The 24,060-nt window shown below is 40.0% G+C and overlaps 1 protein-coding gene across 3 annotated transcripts in view; it reads left to right on the top strand.

The window, feature by feature from the left end:
• Positions 1 to 24,060, top strand: part of ADAMTSL1 (ADAMTS like 1) — a 473,180-nt gene that overhangs the window by 218,315 nt on the left and 230,805 nt on the right. For all 3 annotated transcript variants that reach the window (XM_082612434.1, XM_082612433.1, XM_082612435.1), the window contains 2 exons: positions 16,824 to 17,125; positions 23,565 to 23,694. In XM_082612434.1, the coding sequence (XP_082468560.1) occupies positions 16,824 to 17,125; positions 23,565 to 23,694 (432 nt within the window). The remainder of the gene's footprint in view (positions 1 to 16,823; positions 17,126 to 23,564; positions 23,695 to 24,060) is intronic.

The raw sequence follows: 24,060 nt of genomic DNA, 5'->3' as shown, positions 1-24,060 counted from the left end.
TAAAAATACAGGAAAGCACTTTATTGATGAATTTCATCTATGACCAAAGCAGTTTCTCTGACTGATGATTTTCTATATTCATTTATTTAATACAAGTACTAGGCTCAGTGCTATGCATTGGTACCTAAGACATGTTATGTTACCCACCCTCCAAGATCTCACAGTATAGCATTCAGGATACAAAATGGTTTCCAAATTCAACCTGTAGTTTAAATTTTACTAAATATAATATATAAATTAAGATTATAATTTATATATTCAAAAGCAATTTAGAACCTCTTCTGAGTCATCCTGTTTGAATCTAAATCTGATATGTTTTGCCAGAACACAGATTGTGTTCTGAATCACACCCTAAACATCAAGAGATTTAAAAAGAAATCCAAAATACAGATTGGTAAAATGACCAAAGTTCATTTGTAAAAAAATGGTACTTGGTTTCACAGAAAAATGGTTTATATATAAGGTAACACATTTCTTACTTAAAAGGATAAGAAGCAAAACAGATTATTTCTGTATCATAAAGTTGCTACAGCATTTTGTTTGCAACTTCTTTGAGAAAAGGCTTTAAGAAAAAGCAACTAGCCACTGCAGAACTTTGGAGGAAAGGCAGTGGTTAAAGATACAGTGCAACTCTTTTTTTTTTTTTGCGGTACGCGGGCCTCTCACTGTTGTGGCCTCTCCCGTTGCGGAGCGCAGGCTCAGCGGCCATGGCTCACGGACCCAGCCGCTCCGCGGCATGTAGGATCTTCCCAGACCGGGGCACGAACCCATGTCCACTGCATCGGCAGGCGGACTCTCAACCACTGCGCCACCAGGGAAGCCCAATACGGTGCAACTTTTATGTGACTGTATAAAGGCTTAAAACTTTCTGTTTCTCTCCTGCCATTACCTGGCTTGACAGACCTTCTTGCTGCTGGAGAGGAAGGAAGCAGTTCATTTTAGAGGGGTATTAACTCTTGAATCCGCTAAGGGGTCCTATTTAAGACACGGAAAGATGCCATGTAATTGGAGCTGGTTACTCCTTATACGTATTCCTAGATTAAATACATTTAAAGCCAGATAGGTATTATTTTACCTAAATAAACTCTGCTCTCCTGTACATTATATTTTGTCATTTGGTCTAAAGCGTAATTCTGCGAGTAATATTGCATTATGACCGCTGTTAAATAATATAACACAGTTTAAATTAGATCAAAACACCTTATACTAATAATTAAAAGTCTTTCTCTTTATTAGATACCTCTCAAATGAAAGCTGTAAGTAGAGTTTAATGCTTCAGCAGAAGCATTACATAGACCACATTCAACTATATTTTGTGATGAGTGTTTTCCACTAAAATTCTGATTAAGATGCATTATGCATAACTTTAATCTTAACAAAATCCCTAAAGTAGTAAACACATAGTTTTAACCATTGAAACTATAGCCATATATTAGATTATTAAATTTTACTCTTGGTGTAATGGAATTGCCATCTTGGCATGATTAATCTCAATTGAAGTAGATTGTAATTGGAGTGCTAGTGCTGGGTAAAGGAAATGTATGCTGTTATGCTCAGAACAATAATTACTTTTATACAAAAATGAAATAAGTGACAGCTGTAGAATAATGTAATGAAAGGTATGTGGTTTCCACATTTTAATACACTTTACTGTTTACCACACTGGACCCTAGGAAAGGTCCTACGTGTCACATTATTTTTTTTAATTGATTTTGAATTTTAAAAACATAATTTTGCAGGGTCTTAATTCTTTCTTTTTTTAAACCACACAGACTAGTTTCTGAATGTATGGAACAACCTATAATTACTCTCCATAGTATAATGAAAAAATGATACACTGTCAGCAAGTCTTTCCTTCCCCCCACCAAAGAGACCCACATTGCTTAACTTAAATAGTAATGTTTAGAAGCTGTGGTTGTCACTTCTGAACTAATACAGAAAAGAGAAGCAAGAACAGTGGTCCAGGACTATTATCTCTTGCTTTGGCTCCAGTTAACATGGAGAGTTCTGTAATAAAACAGCAAATAGCATTTACTTCCCCTTATGTAGAATAAAAATATTATCACCAGCCTGTCTCATTAAATACTATGGGAAAATCAGTAGCTTAAAGTCTTTAGTATATGGAGATACCATTATTGAATGTCAGATTCTTTTGGTAACCCCAAAATGAAAAAAAAATTTTGGTTATCACTGTAGCCAAAAATATGTTTGAAAGCAACCACTCTAAGACATGTGTAGAAGAAAACTATAGTAAAATACTGAAAACTGAACTGCCGAGAAATAACTAAAACTTTATAGAACAGAAGTATGTTACATATTCCGCTAGACTAAATGCCATGCAGAAGATACAAATACAGTTATTAGTCTCATAGAATAGCTGAAATAAATATCAATAGTGGGTCACATGATAGTAATGAACTTACCATTGATGAGCTTCATCTTATGAAGCTGCAGCTTCATATATAAATGCTTTTAGACATTGCTTTTTCCTCAGCAAAGACCTGATTTATTTACAGTGTATTTGATTCATATGGTACAAAGGTAGGAATATTGTGATAAATATATTTTCTTGATCTGCAGAAAATGATTTCTTAACCCACTTGTGGGAGTCCTGCTCTCTAAACTGACTTTTCACTGGTGGCCATAATTTGCCTTAATACACACCCATGTTTTTATCAGGTTTTCCTGACAACCTACATCAAGAATCTTTAAGCAGCTTTATCTCTCTTAATTGAGCAGGGCAATGTGAACAAGATCCAGCCCCAAACTGAGACTAAGGGATGGGGGGCTTTATCTAGTGAAGCTGATCAAGCACAGGCAACCTTATAAATTCAAGCAATAAAGTGAACTTGCTTCCAAGGATGTCAGCTGAGAAATCCATAGAAATCCCTGCTACATAATTAACGTGGAAAGAATTATGGTTTGAGATAGACTTGTACAAAAAAATAAGATTCTGGGAGAGTTGTATTTTTCTGAGGGTAAGAGCAGTGCCATTCTACCACTAGAAAGGGGGAAATGGGAGAGGGACTGACAGAATTCTCTTCTGCTGTTATTCAAACTATGAGTTTTTGAATTTGCCTCCAGGTGATGAGAGTAATTAGATTTAGGACACATCATTGAAATGCCAGCTGGTTGCTTCCACTAACAAATATATGGAAATAGCTTTCTAGGTATTTTTTAAACCCTCAAAATTTTACTTTTGTGAGGGATCAGAGCTACATTGTGGTCATACAATTATACTCATTAATCAGATAGAAGCTAAAGAAATCACTGACTTGGTTTCGCATCTCCTGCTTTTATACCTTCCTTTCAGTCTTTGTTGGGATGTATGCATGAACAGCATGCCCACTTCAAGCCAAGTACACAGCATGGCCACTTTGATAGCTTAATTTCTTGAGCAAAAATGAAACTATGGTGACTCCTAGGACCTGTCAAGACAGCTGTCTACTGCTACTGTAGTTAATCAGCTGGCCTTGAAAAACCTAATCTGACTTGGAATAGGAAGAAAATTTTTCATTTTCTTAACTCCTTCAAACCACTAACAAGCCACCCAGTGCCCTAGAAAGTGATGGCATGTGGGTTCTCAATGTCCTGCCTTTCTCTTTCTAGACTTTCTGTTCTCTGAATCAAGTCATCCCAGAGAGAGGAAGGTCAGACTAATTGGGCATCTAGGGAAGTCAGGTCCACCCCAGAGTGATTTCAGTTGCCAGGAGTGCTTGGATGGCTCAGAACAAGTGACGGGAGACAGGTGATTCCCTTGGGTACACTTGACCAGCACCGCCATTTTAACTAGCCATCCCTCCATCAAACCGCAGCATACACCAGGTGGAGACCCCTAATGGTGCTGTCCTTCCAAAGGTGGGATTGGGTGGTCCTCTGTGCCTTGATCTTACACTTAAAAAATGTTGACGTATCTTATTAGATTTTTTGTGAACAGCTTTACTGCATGGTTAGGAAAACATCTTGGGGCTGCAACACAATACCCAAGCCTTAAATGTATTACCATAAATAACCTTGGTGTGAGCCATATTAAAAAGGAAGAAGAAGGAAAGCAAGTGGGCAGAAGGCAGAGGTAATATCTGGATGCCAGATGGCATCAGCTTAGTGATGGGGCTGATTCAATAAGAGGCAAAGGGAAATTCCTGTCATGCATCTGTGTGAACAGAACCCACAAGGAATTAAGATACAGAAAGAAAAGCCAATAAGGGTCTCGTGATCCTATAGTCATTAAATGGTTTGTTTACCTTGGTGAAAATAGTATTTAAATATATAATATTTATATAATATTTAAGCTATATGTTTATATTAGTCCATATTTATATCCAGTAAGTTGTCTGAGAATGTGGATGGCTTAACTCAGTGGTTAAGAATGTGAATTCATACTTTTTTAAGGTGGTTAGGACTGTTAATTGTGTGACACATGATTTTATATTTTCCCCCAAAGGATATTTAGGGAATCAAACATTGGTAATGGACCCAGATAGTTTTGCTGTTCATATCCTCCATACAAGTTACCTCAAGTACATTCTCTTTGTGAACCTCAGGCCACAGAACATAAAAAGAAACATCTTCTATATAGAGAGAAACAGATATATCTCTTAAGAATTAAGAGTCATCTAAGATCAAGAAATGTAAACACTATTTGCAGATCATTAAACCCTCAAAAAGGATGTTCAAACAGAACATAGCATTAGAGTTACGGGATAAAAAAGCACAAAAGCATTTAATTTTGATTTGGCACATGGCAGAGTGAAAGCCTCATACTGGCCAGACTGAATGAGCCCTTATCCCCATAACGATCGTGACCTCTCTCCTTTCCAACTCCTTCCTTTCTGGTCTCCCTGTCTACCCAAATTGTTCTTGTCCCTTATATCCTCTGCACAATGCTTAGTATAAATTCTTTGGCTGATTACGTATTTTAAATAACACTGGACCTGCTAATTGTTCGCACCTCCTAATGAAAGAATCTGAATTCACTCTTAAGTCACCTGCTCTGGGCCAGACTTTGTGTCAGGTGCAGGTACAGTAAAAAGTATCCCAATAATCCCTGCCCTCAAGAAACCTTGAGTGCATGCTTACCACAGGCATGATAAGATTGTGAGCAAAGTATTGGCCAGTCATCCACAGATTGAACAAACGAGCCAGCCATTTTGAAGAAATGCCATTTGGTGTTTGGGTGCACCCAGCACGATTGTGTTATTGATTTCACAAGGAGTGTAGGAGAATTATTTATTGAATTCCCAAACTCTCTCTACTACCCAATGTTCCTCTGAGCTACAATATCAGGATAGTTAAGCTAGTACATGGTAAAAATGCACAAATATGAGAAATGAGTGACAGAAGAATGTAGTAGACACTGAAGGGGTTTGAGGGGGATATAAGTGTAAACTGGGGGTTCACAGATTATGATAGAATTTCTGTGTATCTGACTTTGACTCCAAAACTAGCACTTGAGGAAAGATCATTGGATCTTTTTATATAGCAAATGATCAGATATTTTGTATCAGTAGATGTACCTCACTGATCCTTGGTAGGTGTTGAAAATATGCTACTGAAACCACACATAATTTCCTAAAATATGAAATTTTTTTCAGGTACATCAGGCTGCCAACTATGTGAGTTGGTGAGGGGGGGTGAGTCTGTATATTTGTGTGCTCAAACAAGAATATAGCCCCGCTGGAATCAAAGTAAAAAGCACTTTAACTATTGATCAAATCTACATTCATGGTAGCAGCATGCACAGTGGTGAAAAGTGTGGGCTCCAGGGACGGACCTCCTGGGTGTGAATCATGGATCCCCCAATAGTAACAGGGAACCCTGACAAATCATTTAACCCCAGAGACCTTAATTTCCTCATTTGAGAACCGAACATAATGGTATCTATATCACAAGGCTATTTAGAGGATTAAGTTATGTGTAAAGTACCTGGTATGCAGAAAACTCTGTTTAGGTGTTAACTGTGGTTATGATTGGACCTTTTCCAGCATCATTCATCTTCTTAGAGAATATTTAAGAAAGTAAAATTGTATAATAATTACTCATTTACAAATGGAGAAATGGAGGCAGGTCTTATCTCTGCCTCATACATGCTGTATCACGTGGCATGTGAGAGAACCACAAGTAACCCCAAATAACCCCAAATTCAACTAGTGGTTCCCCAGCTAGCACCACCTTCCTGTGTCTCCTCTATACTTCTGAGGCTCTTTGAAGACTCACTTGTAAGCAGCACACTTTGAATTTAGCTGAGAATTTATCCTAAGGAACAAGGGTTAGTTACCTTTATTTGAACCAAACGAAATCTATAGCAAATGGCAAAAATTAATAAGGAAAGTTTAGAAAATGCTCGGATGGAAAAGCATCCTCTCTCAACTCTGAGTTACGTCCAGTTGATACCCCAAGCTTGCTCCCAGCATGCACTGAGACAGAAAAATCAATAACAAATTCAAGAGAGCAGACAGAGCCATTTTTATGTAGTCATTAGAAAAGCCTTTCTTGCAAACCAAGAAGTTCTAAATTTGTCAGCCCCTCCTACTGTCTCCACTTAATGCTCAATCTGGAGCTACTTTCAGAACTAAATCTGAACTACTGCTCAGCTGAGCCCTAGAGAGTGGCAAAGACAAATTAATGGGATCCTTGTGTGCCAAAATACAGCATGGACCCTGTCACCACCAATATATGTTAAGTCCATTAAGGTCATTTTTAATGAACTGAACTTTTCTTTGGAAAGCTTTGCCAAACTTGTTGAATTAAGGGAAAGAAACCTTTACAAAATTGCAAGATAAACTAATTCCACTCCATGTGAAGAAGAAATGGTTCATGACAAGTATTCTGAGTTTACAATATTTTAGATTTTTATCCAAGTCAGAGAAAATAATATGCATTAAAATCTACATTCTTTTATTAAGCTAAGAACTCCAAATGCACTAATAGCATTGTAAGCTATAATGGCATTTTAGTTCCTGGGATATGGCTTTTTAAATCATCAGACTAGCCTTAAGGAAAACCAAACTTTTAAGCCATGTTCTGTTCACATAGGTCAGAAAAGCAACGGAGAGAAAGATGGTTTGAAACGAGTGTCGTAGCCTCATTTTTCATTGGTGGAGAGTGATTTGGCTCCATTTGTATCTGCTCATACAGTTAAGAGTCTGTCTTCTCTTTTTCCCAAATCTCTGTGTGTAATGAGTTTTAAAGAGTGGGCTCCTCTAAACTAGGAACAATTCCATAATGCTCCAGAGTCTTCACTGTTGGGTGGCTGGTTGTATAATAAGGCAGTGTTAGACCAGAGTCATGTATAAATTACTGAAGGCATCCTCTGTCTCAAAGCTGCCCCAAATCCTTTTATTCTATAAAGCAGCATTTTTATTGAGATTTAACATAAGTATGAGAGACACAGAACTTAAACTTGTCTCAAGCTACATGACAACCCAAACCCCATCAAAATGAATCAAGGCCAGCACATACTGCCCAAAGGCAACTATCAGAAATATAAATAAATAAGCCCATGATAGCTACTAAATCTGGGCACAATCACCTTTTGAAAGACCATAAGAAACTTCTAAAACAGGAAAATGGTTTCAGATTTTCCATGCCAATGCCTGGAGCTTAAAAGTATGATTTAATTTCTTTGAAGTTTTAGGCTATTGCCTCTTTATCTAGCTTGGTTTCAACCTCTGGAGCCAAGACTAAGCCCAATATCAAATCACTCATAACATCAACCCTTACCCTCCTATTTACCCATTCACTTATTCATTTGAAAAAAAAATGTATTTTTGAGCACCTATTATGTGAAGTTCTACCTTCATGGAGGTTTGGTCTAATAAATGAGATAGTTATTCCATAAAGATTCACACTTGATTATCAAAAACTGATTGCTGTTATAAGAAAATGAAGAGGTTCTGTCAGAGAGTCTGACAGGGGCCCCCAAAAGGTCTGGGAGTCAAGGAAGTCTTCTTTGAGAAGGGACAGGTCAGCTGAGACCTGTAGGATGAGCGGAAGTTATTCTAAGCTGAGAGAAGGGAGGAGGGTCATCCAGGGAGTGATCCACACATGCCAAAACTCTGAGTCAGGAAAGAATTACACACATTTAAGCAAGTGAAGGAAGACTAGTGTGTCTGGAAGCTAGTGACTGGGCTGGGGGTGGGGAGAATTGTAGGAGATGAAGATGGAAAATGGCATGATATAAACCTGGGTAAGGAGTTTGGCTTTGTTTCTGGGTATAGCAGGAACAATGAAAAGGTTTACATTTTAAGAGCCCCCTGGCTACAGCATGAAGAAAGAATTATTAAGAGCTAACAGAGGAAGAAAACAGATCAGTGGCTATTGTGGTAGTCCAGGAGAGAGCAGATGTTAGCATCAATGATCTGGCTTACATGGCAGCCTTAGAGCCAGGACAATGAGGTGGTAAAGAGCATGGATTCTATAGTAAATGGCCATGATTTGAATCTTGACTCTGCCATTTATTTAGCAGTATGACCTTGGGAATATCTGTGTCTCAATTTTATCATCTAGAAATTGGGATGAAAATATAATTGTTAAAATATAATTTATTTTTGTTAAATATATAAGTTGTTAAAATATAATTTTCAGAAAGGTCAAATCATGATTTATAAATATAAAATGAGCACATGTCAAACTTTTTTTTAACTCATGAATTATGACAGAACCAATAAGATGTTAAAACTAGTTCTAATGTGAATTGGATTTAGAAAAGTTTATATTTTCTATCAGACAAAATTATTTGCATTGACATGAACAGAAAAATAAATTCCGTCACTATGAATGAGAAACATCTACATCATCACTAGCTCTCTACAAAGAAACTTTCATCTCTATGGAATTGCAAAATAGACTAGCTGAAGACAAAGACTCACACTTCCATAGAATTTGACAGCCCCTGAAAGTCTGCTAGAGTAATCTTGTTTGTCCATTTCACAATGTTTCTGACAGTACCCATCTCCTAACAGTGTTATAATGAGCTAATATATAGAAATGCTTAAAACATATCAGTGAATGTTAGCTATTATTGTTGTGGTTGTTGCTGTTATTATATCAAGGTGGAAGTAGTCGAGATGGAGAGAGGTAAATGAATTTCAGATATATTTTTGAGGGAGAATTAATAGAATTTGGGAATCGTTTCAAAGTGAGGAACTAGGGAAAATGAGGGGTCAAGAATAACTCCTAATTTTTCATGTGAGCAATTAGCTACCCAGTTGAATCATTTGCTGTGACAGAGAAGGTTGGAAGAGGAATTGGATGCTAAGAAAGGGAATCAAGAGTTCCATTTTGGACACTTTAAGTTGGAGATACCTTTGAAATATCCAAGTGAAAATGCCACTCAGGAGAGATGTCAATGTGTACTGGTTAAGAACATGAAACCTTACTAGGTGTGTGGCGTATATCTCAGTTTCCTCATCTGTATATTAAATGGAGATAACACTAATTCTTTTCTCATCAGGTTATTGTTAGGATTTGACAACATTTATTTATAAAACACTTAGAAGTGAGGCTGGCACATAAGAAGCACTGCATAATTTTTTGATAAATAGATTGTGTTAAATCAGTGTTTATTCCTTTCAAAGAGTAAAATGGCTTGCTACCCCAAATCTTACTTTAAAAAAAAGTTTCGATATGAAGCTCAGAAAAAAGGTCTAGACTGGAGGGTAAATACTTAGAAGTTGCCTATACTTTGGCGGTATTTGAAACCAAGAATCATTGGTGAGCACATCAGAAGACCGCACCAAACTGAGCCTTCAGGCCCTGCAATATTTAGAGTTTGAGGAGAGGAGAAGGATCTAGAAAAGGAGCCCAAGAAGGAAGTGACCAGAAAAGAAAAACAAAAACCTGGAAAGTTTGGTATCATGTAAGTCAAGGAGAACGTAATTCAAGAAAAAAGGCACAGTCAGGTGTGCTGGATGCTACCGGAAACAAGATGACTCAGCACTGGATTTGTCAGGAAGAGAAGACAGTGTGGGACCAATACTCTTAAACATTTATTATCAACTGTCTTTTTCCTGGCTTTTCTCTTATTGTTAAAGAAGAACAACATCCTGATGGTCAAGAGGGTCCCTCCTTTAGTAAGATTCCTTCTAATATCTTTATTTATTTATTTATTTATTTATTTGGCTGCATTGAGTCTTAGTTGTGGCACGTGGAATCTTTCGTTGTGGCACGTGGGCTCTTCGTTGTGGTGCACAGGCTCCAGAGCACATGGGCTCTCTAGTTGCAGCACATGGGCTCTCTAGTTGTGGTGCACAGACTCAGCGGTTGCAGCACGCGGGCTTAGTTGGATTCTTAACCACTGGACTACCCAGGAAATCCCATCCTTCTAATATCTTGTCTGGAACCATATTAGAGGAAGCCGGGTCAGACCTACAAGATGAGTTTAACAGAGTACTCAAACATACGAGGTCCTAGGCTTTGAAAGAGCCCAGTCATCTCTGGCTCGTTGGAATTTGGAGAGAACTCTGGTCTCCTGCAGCATTTCCTTCTAGTACAGAGTCTCTTTGAAAGGAAAATGTGCTCTTTAATGCAGTCAGCCTTTCTTCCCCCACTTCCAGCACTGAGCATTTCTGCAAGCAAGCCACTGAGGCATTCTTGCCAAGGCCAGCTGCCTCTCAAAGAACCCAAAAGGGCAACACTATCATGAGAAGAAGAAGTCAACTACTTGGAAAATGCCACTAAATATTGCTGTCCCAGGACTGCCTTAGAATGTTATGGAATTGGGTCCTTGAGTCCAGCACTAGACGGGGCAGTCACTGAATTTTTTTTTCAAATAATTGTATTGGTGACTGCATCAAAATTGTCATTTGTTTTGTCATCTTAATTTCTAGAACCATTCTATTCTTGGTTATACTACTAGGCACCTTACAGTGCTGAAGACCCTCACAACTCAGGCGTGATACTTAAGGATGTGAGGAACGTATGAAAAAAAGTGGTGCTATTAGATGTTTTGCAGACTGATGTCCTGGGCACCTTTGCAAAATTTTGCTTGGAGACTTCAATTTGCATTTCATAACCAGCATGAATTATTTGCAGTTCCAGAGACTTGTAAGCTAACAGCTGCAGTTGAGAAATATTTTCATAATTCCACATTCAGATCAAGTATCCTTGACTAAAGAGCTTTCACAATAAGTTAGATTCCCATTTATTTGGAATGATTTAGGTGTGGTTCTAAGTGAATGTAGAGGCATATTTTGGATAAGTGTTCTCTCAAAACTTTAATGCTGGGCTTCCCTGGTGGCTCAGTGGTTGAGAGCCCGCCTGCCGATGCAGGGGACACGGGTTCGTGCCCCAGTCTGGGAAGATCCCACATGCCGCGGAGCGGCTGGGCCCGTGAGCCATGGCCGTTGAGCCTGCGCGTCCAGAGCCTGTGCTCCGCAACGGGAGAGGCCACAACAGCGCGAGGCCCACGTACCGCAAAAAAAAAAAAAAAAAAAAAAAAAAAACTTTAATGCTTTAGCTATATATATATATTTTTAAAACTATAGAATTTATTTGTATTTCACAAGTTTTTCATGTACTTTCTTCAATCTTTTAATAGTTCTTTGAAATTTCATCATGGACATAGATTCATATAACCCCCTAAACTGTCACCTACTCTCCCTTTATAACCACTTTTCCCACAAACCAAGCCCCTAGTTGCTACAATGACAAAAGAATTCATAAATAAGTTTGATTTAAAAACCCAATGTCAGTGAATTAGTTGTATATATTCATTAATGAAATTGTCTAGCTTTGTGTTGAAAAGCCAGTGGTTACTTCTCATACAAACATGAAATGCAAAGCTAGCTATATTTTTAAATAATCATTTTAAGTTTGTCTTAGTATGATGGATTTTTTTTTTTTAGTATAATGGATTTTATAAGTAAGTCACTTTAAAACTCCTAGAGTGATTCAGTTAAAGAGTTGCCTGCCCTTTGTAACATTCCAAAGGTTTTTTGTTTGTTTACTAGTTTGGAGGATTTTTTTTTAAACATCTTTGCTTTTAATTTCATTGAGGGACATTGAATAAATAACTAAGTAGGTGAAAGAATGTGTTTCCCTTTCCCTCTCCTAGTTCCTTTCCCACCCAGCAGCAACTATTTTTTTCTCATAGATCCAAATGCCTCTTCGATACAAATGCCCAAATGCCCAAATGCCCAGCTAGGTTTAAGTAACTGCACCTTTTCCTAAAGATTTTACTGTCTCAAAGATTGTCCAGAATCAGGAGAAGAACCAACTCTTCAAAACTAAAGAAAAAGAATAGAGAAAGATTGAACTAAAAATAAGATGTGGTAATATGAAATACCATTTTTACCAATGACGTATGATGATTTTTTTGTCCCCAAATGACATATTTATGTAAAAGACTTTCTGGTTAATTTGGTATAGAATTACTTATACAGTATTTTATTTTTGCAGTATACTCTTCTCCAGATCCCTCTGTGGCCACTGGTTAGGTGAGAAAATTTTAGAAAGGGAATAATCATGATTCTCACGTGCATATAAAATAAACATCTGTCAAAGATTGTATTTAGGGCTTCCCTGGTGGCACAGTGGTTGAGAGTCCGCCTGCCGATGCAGGGGATACGGGTTCGTGCCCCGGTCCGGGAAGATCCCACATGCCGCGGAGCGGCTGGGCCTGTGAGCCATGGCCGCTGAGCCTGCGCGTCCGGAGCCTGTGCTCCGCAGAGGGAGAGGCCACAACAGTGAGAGGCCCGTGTACCACAAAACAAACAAACAAACAAAAAAGATTGTATTTACCTCATTAATTAATGAAGAAACCAGGAATATGTTACAACCAACTCAAAGGAAGTTTAAAAGAACCAAACATATTCAGGCAAATAAGAATACTGAAATGAATTTATAAGTAGATGCAAAATGGATCTATCCACAGGACAACCAATTGCATTCCACAAGACACAATCTTCATTTCTATGGGAAAGAATCTCATAATCAATTTCCTGCAGTTTAAAAGTTGTAAAATAACTCACAGTCAATGAAAGATTTTAAAATTTTATAATAATATAGGAACAATGCACTGAAAGAATATTCAGTAATCTTTGGGGTCCCTTTTAAGTTTTTATAATTTTTTTCTACACTATTCAGTTCATTCCCTCCTCTCCCCTCACCCTAAAATCACCAAAAGAAAGAGGAGAAAGAAATCTACAACCCCATCAACTTATAACTCAAATGTTATAAGATTGAAAACTAAATGAAAATTAAGTATTTCTAATGTGATTTTCTGCAAGTTTCAATTTGCATTTTGAAACTAGAGAATGGGGTGAGGTTCCTAACAGCATCAAAATAACACAACTATAGAGCTACTATATTGTGCTACTCTTATTTTGAATAATCCCAGTGATTTTTTTTTTTTAACAAGCACTCATATGAAAGGAGGAGAGAGGAAAGGAAGAGGAGAAAAGAAAAAAAATATCAGGCCATGTGTGTATAAAACTAGAGCTAAGTCTGGCTAATATCTGCAGCAATGTGAGACTAACCAAGAGTGAATTGTTTCTCTTTAGCATCATATTAATAAAGTAATAGTTTTTATTATTTCAGTCCATGTTTCTGACTCCGTAATAGCCACTAATAAACTAAACCACTTTGGGATTTTACAAGTGAATTTGATTATCACTCTTTATTTCCTAATAGGGACTGTGGTAATACCTCTAATTAAAGGATAAGTATTTTGGTAGTGAAATGAACAATGAATCCTGCAAACAGAAGACCAGAGAGAAACATAAATTACTTATTTGCCAGGGTTCTGTTCGTTTGTTTGTTTTATCCTGGAGATGGGAAAACTAAATGCAGAAATCATATCAATCATTTCTGAAGCTCAAGCCCACCTTTGAAAGAACTCACTTATCCAAGCCATTCTTCATTCATCTGGCGATAGCGCTGCTAACAAAAAGAATTTGTAAATTACCCAAATTAAACTTCAATAATACATTGTACGTCAAAATGATTACTATACTGATTTTTAAAAGACACATTGACTCGATTTTAAAGGTCCCACTTTAAAGGTTCTAACTCAGCAAGAACTACTCAAGATGCGTCTTCTAAACATTGCAGTTAAACCTCCTAGCTCATATGACTGCCCTCTCACTGACCTTGCTTCCTCCCACTTGTGGCCAGAAAGCTCAAGATAGTAAATACAGAGTTGGGAGATCTAGGGATATGGGGGAAGGTTTCACATGAAAAACAGTTATTATTCATTTGGCCGTTTGCACTATTAGATATTTTTCTTTTGAAATGCAATCTCCTGCCTTCAGTGAGAGAGAATAGTATATCATCCAGTGTATGCACTAGAGATATTAGGATGGCTGCCAAAAGACAGCACCACTTAAAGACCAAATTGCTCTTAATTGGTGTGAACTTGATGAAGACCTAAGGATAGTGGGTTGGGAGATAAGCCAGTAAGGCTGTTTGACACTTGATAAGGTTCTCACTTGGGAGACATAAAGTAGATTAACCCTAAGTATCCCGACAGTCAAAAATGCACACACACACCCTCACACACATATTTCTTTACTTTTTTCATTTAGATGCTACTTTAAAGTAAACACGTCTCAATCATTGCGATGAGTTCATGGGGCTTCGGTAGCACCCCTTTTCTACTTTGTGTGCTTTTGGTGTATCTTCCCAGTCCTGGAGAGAGAACAAATGCAAAGTGATTCATGATATAGGCAAGGAGAGCTGAGGGTTTCATTTGTGCAGCCTTTATATTCTAGATTTCATCTGGGACTCACTTTTTATCTGGGAGATAATCCATAAACGAATCAATTTAGCTACTTGTCATAAGTTTATGTATATAGGAAAAGGATGGAAACAGAGGTTATTGCAACAACAAAGATTCACAAACATGGCCCACAAAGACTGAAATCTTCCCTATCTGGCCCTTTACCGAAAAAGCTATTTGAGCCTTGGTCTCTTGGAATAGTCACTGAAGAGGGCTATTATAGCTGACAGAACACTAATCCTTACTGTATGGGAAAAGCTAATACGGTGCCATTCTTTTTGAGATCTTGTCATCTTCTTCATTTGAAAACAAAATTCAGGACCACATTCTTAAACAAGCATTAGTCATCACTATTGTCAAAGCTGGCAGACTTATCATTTGCTTCTGGGTTTCTCTTATATATGAAATAGTTTGGTATGTATTTTCCTTTCTGTCCACACCTGGGTTGTAAAATTCAGTGCTTGTGTATTTGTTATGATCCTTGTTCCAGGACTCAGGCAGATAGATGTGAATGTGTAATAAGAGGGTTAAAATTATTTCGATTGCAGATTTTGGTTTTATACTCCTAAAAGACTGCTACACGTAGTGTGATTTAAAGAGGGAAAGACATTTTAATCTTTTAGGATACTGTTTTCCCTACCATGTTCTCTAGGTGCCAGGAGATGGTCAGGAATTCAAAAAAGAAAGAGGGAGGTGACTCTGTGATGAGAATTTCTTGGGAATAATTCTGGGTGATGCTTCCTCCCTCGTGCACCTTCCTGACAAGGTTGTATGTGACCTTCGTTCACCCCTAGGGGATGGCTCTTCAAAGGAAACAAGCATCAGGCCTTTCTTAAAGGGACTCCCTCCATGCGTCAGACACCATGGGTCTGGGTCTCCGGGCCAGTCCCCCTGCTCTGCACACAGACCAGGCTCAGGCCCAGGCCACATCTTTGTTGTGTTTCTTCCAGTTTGAAAACTTGGATTGGTTTCCTGTTAGAATTTCAGTTTCCCTAAACTAGATAGGAACTATTTTCACTTGCTGGGATTTAATGCTATAACCTTCTTATCACTTCTTTCCTTTTCTGCCAAAGTCAGGGTTAAAGAGCCAGGTTTGCATGCCTCCTCAGCATGACTCCCTGTTCAAAAGCAGTAGGATCATGGAAAAGTAATTTTTTTTTTAAATTCCAAAGTCCTTTCTCCAGATTATTATACTAACTTTGTGAAAATGTTAGTGGTTCCCTCTGGGCTTTTTTCTCTAGGCACTTCTCAAGGTCATTGCAGATATGGCCATTGTTGATTAGTGGGAGGAAAAAAGCCTTTCTGGAATTTGGATATTGTCCTACATTCTAGAGAAACTCAGAGAAAAGCCAAGTTCTCCCTAACGTGGCTTTTCTCGGTGGGGAGGCGCTGGAGGCTGTTGAACAAACTCTGAATGCAGAGCCCCTCGTTTACTGTGACATGCCTGTGGATTTAAATTTGTAGCAGGGCTCTTCTCTAGGATATAAAAAGGATTGCAGTCCAGACTACTTCAAAGAATGTGTGAGGAACAAGGCTCTGCTCCGTTCTTGGAAACTTACAAAACAAACCAAAAAAACCTCTTTCTCTTTCTGTATATAAATAAATCTTGGGAAGCACACTGAGCAGAAAAGCAAAGAAAGTTACAGAACCTGAAATCCAGAATAAAAACAAAACAAAAAAATACTTCCTTAAATATTTCTAAGGGCTGATTTTGTTCGAGTTTTTAGTATTAATCTGCTGGAAGAATAGCTAGCATATGCAGGAGGCACAAGTGCTGGGATTTAGATTGATAGAGAAGAAACCAATTCCCTGCTCCAAAGAGCTACCACTGTGGGTACAAAGCAGGGAGAAAGCAGGTGGTCCGTGGAATGTCTTCCAGCTGGGGGTTCATATGACACTCATGAAGAAACCAATCCAGAAACAGTGGCAAATGAGCTCATGAACTACACCGAAGCGCCCAGCACAGGACAGGGTGGCTAAGCCCTGAGCACATCCTGGGACGGCACTGGGCCACGGTGGCAGGTGGGATGAGGACCCTCCCAGTACTCGCGGTCTCCTGCTTGGGGCTTCTCATCCTGTCCTCTTGTTTGCTTGCGGACTGCAGGTTCATCCCAGAGGCCTGGTCGGCCTGCACGGTCACCTGTGGTGTGGGGACCCAGGTGCGAATAGTCCGGTGCCAGGTGCTCCTGTCTTTCTCTCAGTCCGTGGCCGACCTGCCCGTTGACGAATGTGAAGGGCCCAAGCCGGCATCGCAGCGCCCCTGCTACGCAGGACCCTGCAATGGGGAGGTTCCTGAGTTTAACCCAGAAGAGACAGGTGGCCTCTTCGGTGGCCTGCAGGATTTTGACCAGCTCTACGACTGGGAGTATGAGGGCTTCACCAAGTGCTCCGAGTCATGTGGAGGAGGTAAGAAAGGGGGATCTGGCTCAGATCCTTGCCACCGTCTTGTCCTTTTTCTGTAACTTCTCTCTCTGCGTGCAGCTGTGTCACGTGATTGCCTCTAGTCCAAGAATGATAAGTAGGGGGAGGAAGCCATTCTAGATGTAAAGCGGACTGAATGAAACACAGATGTATTTCTCTTTGGGCTTGAGCAGCTTTCAGACGGTCAGCTATGAGTAGCCATCACAAGTAATGCTTTTACTTTTAGTTGTCGTTCTGACATTTTGCACTATATCTTAGCGTATCTGACTGAGAAACAAAGTTGACACTGACCTGGCAATGCTCTCAACATTTACTTTTATTTATCTATGCCCTTGCCTCTGTGCATGTGGTATGAACCAAGACCCAAGATGACAAGTGGTCTGCTGTTCCCAAGGACAGGGTACAGCCCATCTGATTTACTCAGCTGATTCCCAAAGTAATGTCTGTTGACAAAGGGAAAGGGTGTATAAGGGCGATTATAACACTGTGGTTGCCTAGAACTGGAAAGAGTTTAAAGATTAAATCCTGACCCCACTGCCATTTTATAGATGAGAAAACTGAGATACAGAGAAGCTGAGTGACTTTTTCAAGATCACACAGCTAGTGAGTGACATTTGGGACTAGGCCTGCTGTTTATTTCTCTGTCAAGGGTCTTTCCATCGTACCTCACTTCTTTAAGCCCTTAGAGAGTTCCTGAAGCTTTCTCATTGAATGAATATTATTTAAATAATGTTCAATGTTTCCGTGTATATTGACCTGGTTCTCTTAGGTCTAGTTCATGGTGGTAATGGATTCAGTGATTTCTCTATTTCAGGTGTTAGTAATGGAACTGTAGTGGGAGAAGGCGGCATTTTAAATCAACAATTAATTCTTTAAGATTACGATCTTTTGTACCACTGTAGAAAATACATTCGATGCATGTCACCACTGTCTCCCATGTCTACTCCCAAGAGAGATTTTGATAGGTGAGGAAACGCTAGCTGATTTCCCATCAAATCCCTGTCACTGGCTACCAGTAACCCCTGTTGTCACATTAAGGATCTGTATTGCCAGCAACGTTTCTTACTTAATTGGTATAAAAATATCTATATTAAAATTATTTCCCCAAACTGTTTTCTAAACCATGACATGTTGGAAACTCTTTTATAAAAGCATCTTTTCTCATTACTGGGAATGTCAGAATACATGTGCCCAAATTGTTCATGCGTAGTTGAAAAGGAATGGAACAAGTACGAGCAGAGAAATCAATTTTCTCCATTAGGTCGCTTCGTAAGCATTTAATAGTCTTGACCTTGGGGTTCTCATTTTGTTTCTAAGTCTTCCAATTCTAAACCATGGAGTTCTTAAGTGTTTTCATGGGGAGCCTATTATTTTAAAACCTAGAATTTTCCAACTGATTCTGGAAGACAGTTTCTTGGAACTCCGCTAATCCATGTTCTGTGGTGCCCTCCACTCACAATGAGGACATCTTTTCTTCCATGCTTAATGAGGGAGAAGTGTTAAATAAGCTTTGGTGATCTCTGAGCCCCAGCAGGAGCTCAGAGGCCAGGTGGAAAGGACACGGCAGCGGCTACAGTTGCTTCTTTCCAACATAGCCAATGACTCTAGAGTTCAGATGGTGTGTGTTTATCCCCAGTTTCCATGATCTTATCCCCAATTTCCATGATCACCTGAATTGAACAATCATGATCTTTAGTCTAAAATGAATGTGCTTTGAAAAAGATTATTTATGATCTCTCAGTTATGATTCTCAGTTATAAGTCAAGCCTTGAACTTTATGAGCAGATGGGAAAAATGATGCTGTAATGGAATATATAAATGACCAGATACCTTTATCTTTAAGATTCTAACCATTCTGCTGATCAACCAGGGGTATAAAATTCAAAGCGTAGAGAGTATGTGGAATGTTTTTCATTTAAAAGGTTTTCAGAAGCTGTTGATCTGGAAATAAGATTTGTATATTTCATACACAAATGATGTCCGCTTGTAGGAACTGAGCATCTTTGTATAACATAAAGTGTACATCATTTACATCCAGTTAGGTCTTTAACTGTCAACAACTGTGCACACTTACCTACAGTTGTGTCACTGTGCCAAGGTAATATATCTATGCCTAAAATGTTAAAAGTTGAAAATTCCAAAGTGGTGAAAATATGCTCGGGTCACATGGTCCATATGATGCCCAGACACACTAAAAAATTATTTTGGTATACGGGATATGTATATTTTGAAGTCATTGTTTGGCAGTAACATTTTATGGTACTACCAACTTTGATCTTTCACTAAAATATAACCCACAAGGTTGAAGATATTTTTAATCATTCCTGCTGAAGCCAATCAAAAATCTGCAGGATTAACACATAGATTTTAAGTCAATTTTGGGTTATAAGACCAGTCTAGCTAATTTTATTGTTTTTGCAACCTCAAGAGATGAAATTGGATAGACACAAAAGTAACCTTTCACCTAACAGAGGTAGCAACCAGAAGGAACTAGTTAGTAATTCAGGCTGTAGTTGGTGGCTGTGTTTCCCCAAGCTGTCATCAAATATCATGTAACAATTTTGCTATTCTGGGAGATATAAACACTGAAAATCCCATTTTCTGGAAGATTGAAAGTGAGCCTAACCTGTTCAGATCTGTGTCCTGTTGTCTCACTAACATCTCCTGGTTATATTTTAATTTTCCATATGTGAACGGATAGGTGTAGTCAAGGAGAGTAGATTTGAACCTGAACAGCTTTATTGACCTCCTAGATGGTAAAATCGACGTTAAAATCGAGCCGAAGGGGCCTCCCTGATGGCGCAGTGGTTGAGAGTCCACCTGCCGACGCAGGGGACACGGGTTCGTGCCCCGGTCCGGGAAGATCCCACATGCCGCGGAGCGGCTGGGCCCGTGAGCCATGGCCACTGAGCCTGTGCGTCCAGAGCCTGTGCTCCGCAACGGGAGAGGCCACAACAGTGAGAGGCCCACATACCGCAGGGGGGAAAAAAAAAATCTAACCGAAGGAAAACTTGAAATTGATTTCAGCAAGTATAAAAGGTGAAATTCTGTGCATCTTGCTCCCTTTTCCTTATGAGTCCTCTCCTTTTGCTTCTGTCAAGAAAGGAAAACTTAGAATCAGAAAGGACCGTACATACACGTGTGTTCTGTGTTGGTTTAAAATGTCCTTCTCAGGGCAAAAATTAGCCCATTTGGGAAGTAGCACAGACTTGATGAGCTAACTTCTCACATCCCGGGCCCGACTGCCCTGAGCCAAGTATACTGTGAACTGACAGGTGAAGTCTTCACACATCTTCCCTCTCCAGCTTCCCACAGCCCCATGCCAGGGCTGTTCCCTCACGCCACGTTGCTTCCTCCAGGCCCCCATTCCTTCCCACCGCCCCTTGGCCCAAATTGCACGCTTTGCTTTGGAATGCCCTGCCCTTTAGGCATCTCATTCATTAATGCCACAAAAATTTCTTGTGTGTTGACCACAGGGCTGGTCCCAGATCCTCCCTCATTACAACGGAGCTGTGCCCTTAGCCTCCCGCACCCCCCCATCTAGGAATGCTATGACAACAGACCCTGAATGCAGTGTTGCGGAGGCCAAGGGCATCCTTCTAGAAGACGTTAGATTAGAAGGTAGTAACTCTAGAATGCTTCTTAATCTCAGCATTTAACCAACCCGAAGGTGACTTTTATCCTGAGCTAGGATTATTGGCTGGGGTCATGTAAATGTGTTCTATGTGTCTCAGAAGATTACTGATGTCATTTTAGAAACTTTAACCCTTGCAATCCCATTCCATGCAGTCCTGAAAGGACCTCAGTTCTCTAAACAAGGATTTCACAAAGTGGAAACAGGCCACATTACTCATAAACCCCCAATACATGCCCTGCCCCAAGCAAGCCTTTTCAAGTAAGGCAGGTGACAAAAGCCCTGTGGTCACTTCCTGCCTCAGGGATTGCCAACTCGAATTCATAAGCTTTTCAATAGCTGACTAAAGCCAAAATATATTTTATTTTAGAGTAACATTTAGAATCTCTGGAATACTACCAGGCAGGCAAATGAATTGAAACCTTAATTTCAAACAGAATCACAGCTCTGGATTCTGTATGGAACAGTTCACCTCATCTAGCGCCTTGTCATCATGACCTTAATAATGCCAGACTGTTCCAGGGGGAAGTATCAATGAAGATATCAACAGTTTCTTGTGAAGTGTTTTCCTATATCATCATACCATGAATTTCAAGTGGATCACTCCAGCTGAAACCAGGAGGACACCCTGGACTTAGCATTCCAGAATATGATGGAATATCTTGAATGTCTAGCATAAATCTCAAATGCTCCACCCTGAACTGGCCGTGATATATTTAAATTAAATTTTTGAAGCTCGTAAAAGGCTTAGAAAAAAGAAAGCTGACAGGGAAAATATTGTGACTGATTTTTTTTTTTTTTTTTTTTTAGTGTTTGATTTGTCAGACTTACTAGGAAAAAAGGCGATTCTGATTCAGGCTTTAAAATGTCACTTTTTAGGGCTTCCCTGGTGGCACAGTGGTTGAGAGTCTGCCTGCCGATGCAGGGGACAGGTTCGTGCCCCGGTCTGGGAAGATCCCACATGCAGCGGAGCGGCTAGGCCCGTGAGCCATGGCCGCTGAGCCTGCACGTCCGGAGCCTGTGCTCCGCAACGGGAGAGGCCACAACAGTGAGAGGCCCGTGTACCGCAAAAAAAAAAAAAGTCACTTTTTAAATGGTGGCTTGCTGAGTGACCTCTCTAAGTCAGTGTAACATCACCTCGGAAAACACTAGCCTGTTGATTGGGGTGATAACTTCTTGGGGAAACACAGGGTAGATAGGAGGAGGGAAGTGACAGGGCTGAGAAGTGATAGGTCTGTCGTACTATATTAGGTACTATCTGATGAAGCAATGCAGAAAATTTTAAAAAGAAAATGTACGTGTATTTATATATAAAACTATTATATGGATTGTCACATACTCTGCTATAACTGCATACAAATATTTAACAACACATAGGTACCTTTAGATGTACATATCTTTATATATATATAGCTATGAAAGACTGAAAGCAAATTATCAGGAATGTCCTGTCTCTCTTCTTCTTTAAACTGAATTCTGCTGAGATGATTCCAGACAAACGTCTAGTTTATTCCTGAAGATCTCCAGCAGATATAACATCCTCTTAGTATTTTTGAATGTTAACGTTGTCAGTCATTAAAGCTCCAGTGCTAAGGCACAGCCACTACAGTTTCACCATTTATCAACTGTATGACCTTAGCAAGTTTTTTCACCCTTCTAAGCCTCAGTTTCCTTATCTGTAAAATGGGGATAAAAGCGGTGCTTGCCTCATGGAGTTGTTGAGAGCACTGAATGGGGCATGTCAGGATCCTAGCCTCAATACTTGGCTAATAATGTTCAGAGGATTTTTGCTACTGCTTTTATGACTGGGAAGCAGGATGAAATGTCTGGATATTACATTAAATTTAATTTAATTTAATGATATTCAATTCATTTGACCAAATTAAGGATCCATTCATGACAGAAACTCTCAACAAAGTGAGTATAGAGGGAATGTACCTCAACGTAATAAAGGCCGTATATGACAAGCCCACAGCTAACGTCCTACAAAACGGTGAAAAACTGAAAGCTTTTCCTCTAAGATCAGGAACAAGACAAGGATGTCCATTATATCTGGACACATGTAACCATGTGTCCCTGTCCCATGAAAGTCTCCATGAGAGATCCTACACCCCACCTTGGAAGAGCCGCCAAGTAACTGTATGCCATTCACTCCTCAAACTCCTGTTTTACTAGGTCTGTAGTTAGGGGCATGTGGGTGGCAGTGGGAACATTGTCTTCCATGGGTGTCACTCGTCATTAGGCATCTTGTTCTCTTTCTTTGTTCCAACTTGCCAAGCTGCTCTAGGTCACTAAAGAAATGAACCCGAATCAAAAGGAAACCAGCAAAGCCCTAGATGCAAGGCCCCAGAAGCACAGCAATTTACAGAATGCTGGACATTCAAACACAGCTCTGGGCCTGCCTTCCAAATACCCTCATCTCCTGTTGATTAGAATACAATGGGTGAAGGTCTTGGGGTCATTACTTTGGTCATCCTGCTCTCCTTCTGCTTTAAATTATCCTGTTTCAGCACTGGCGGCTGCATAGCCGGGTGGCATCTTTTTAAGCGTTTCAGCAGTGCTGGGAGCAGCCTCCCCACTTTGGCGGAGTTGCCCTTCTTAAGGGGCACAGACTCCTGAGTGCTTTCTCCAGACGGATTGATGCCTGACGAGATGGGCAGCCCCGGACTTTCAACTGCCTGACACGCAGCGAGTCCTCCCAGTCGCAGAGACCTCCCACCAGCTGCCCTGTCTACACTTGCTCACCACCCACATGCCCACTCTGGCCTTGACAGTGTGATCTGTACACAGGTGTCCAGGAGGCGGTGGTGATCTGCCTGAACAAACAGACACGGGAGCCCGCGGATGAGAACCTGTGCGTGACCAGCCAGCGGCCGCCCCAGCTCCTGAAATCCTGCAGTTTGGATCCCTGCCCAGCAAGGTAAGGGGCGCACTGGCCGCTCTGCTGCCCAGGAGCATGTTCAGAACAGGGTACATCTGTCCATGGGCAAGACCAGAACGCTTATTGTTACCCAGTGGTTTGAAAACCAATTAGCATCAGTTCAAACTTTTAGTCAAATCCACTTGAATTTAATTGAAACCAGGGCTTTGGAATTCCAGCCCAGCGGTCATGCTCAGGGTCCAGAAGCTCATGCTCTGTGCGCTGAGGCAAAGCCCCGTGGTGTGGCTGGTATGTGCACAGGCCCCACTGCTGCCTTCTCCTGGAGGGAATGTGAACTGACCACAGGCTTTATGGTCTCTGCCACCTTTCAGCCTGTGCCCCGAGCCCTCCCACCCTGGTAACAGA

Source organism: Mesoplodon mirus, assembly GCF_964341445.2.
Source record: "Mesoplodon mirus genome assembly, chromosome: 1".
Classification (NCBI taxonomy): domain Eukaryota; kingdom Metazoa; phylum Chordata; class Mammalia; order Artiodactyla; family Ziphiidae; genus Mesoplodon; species Mesoplodon mirus.
Note: the sequence above shows the minus strand (reverse complement) of the source record. Positions and strands in the feature narration are given on the sequence as shown.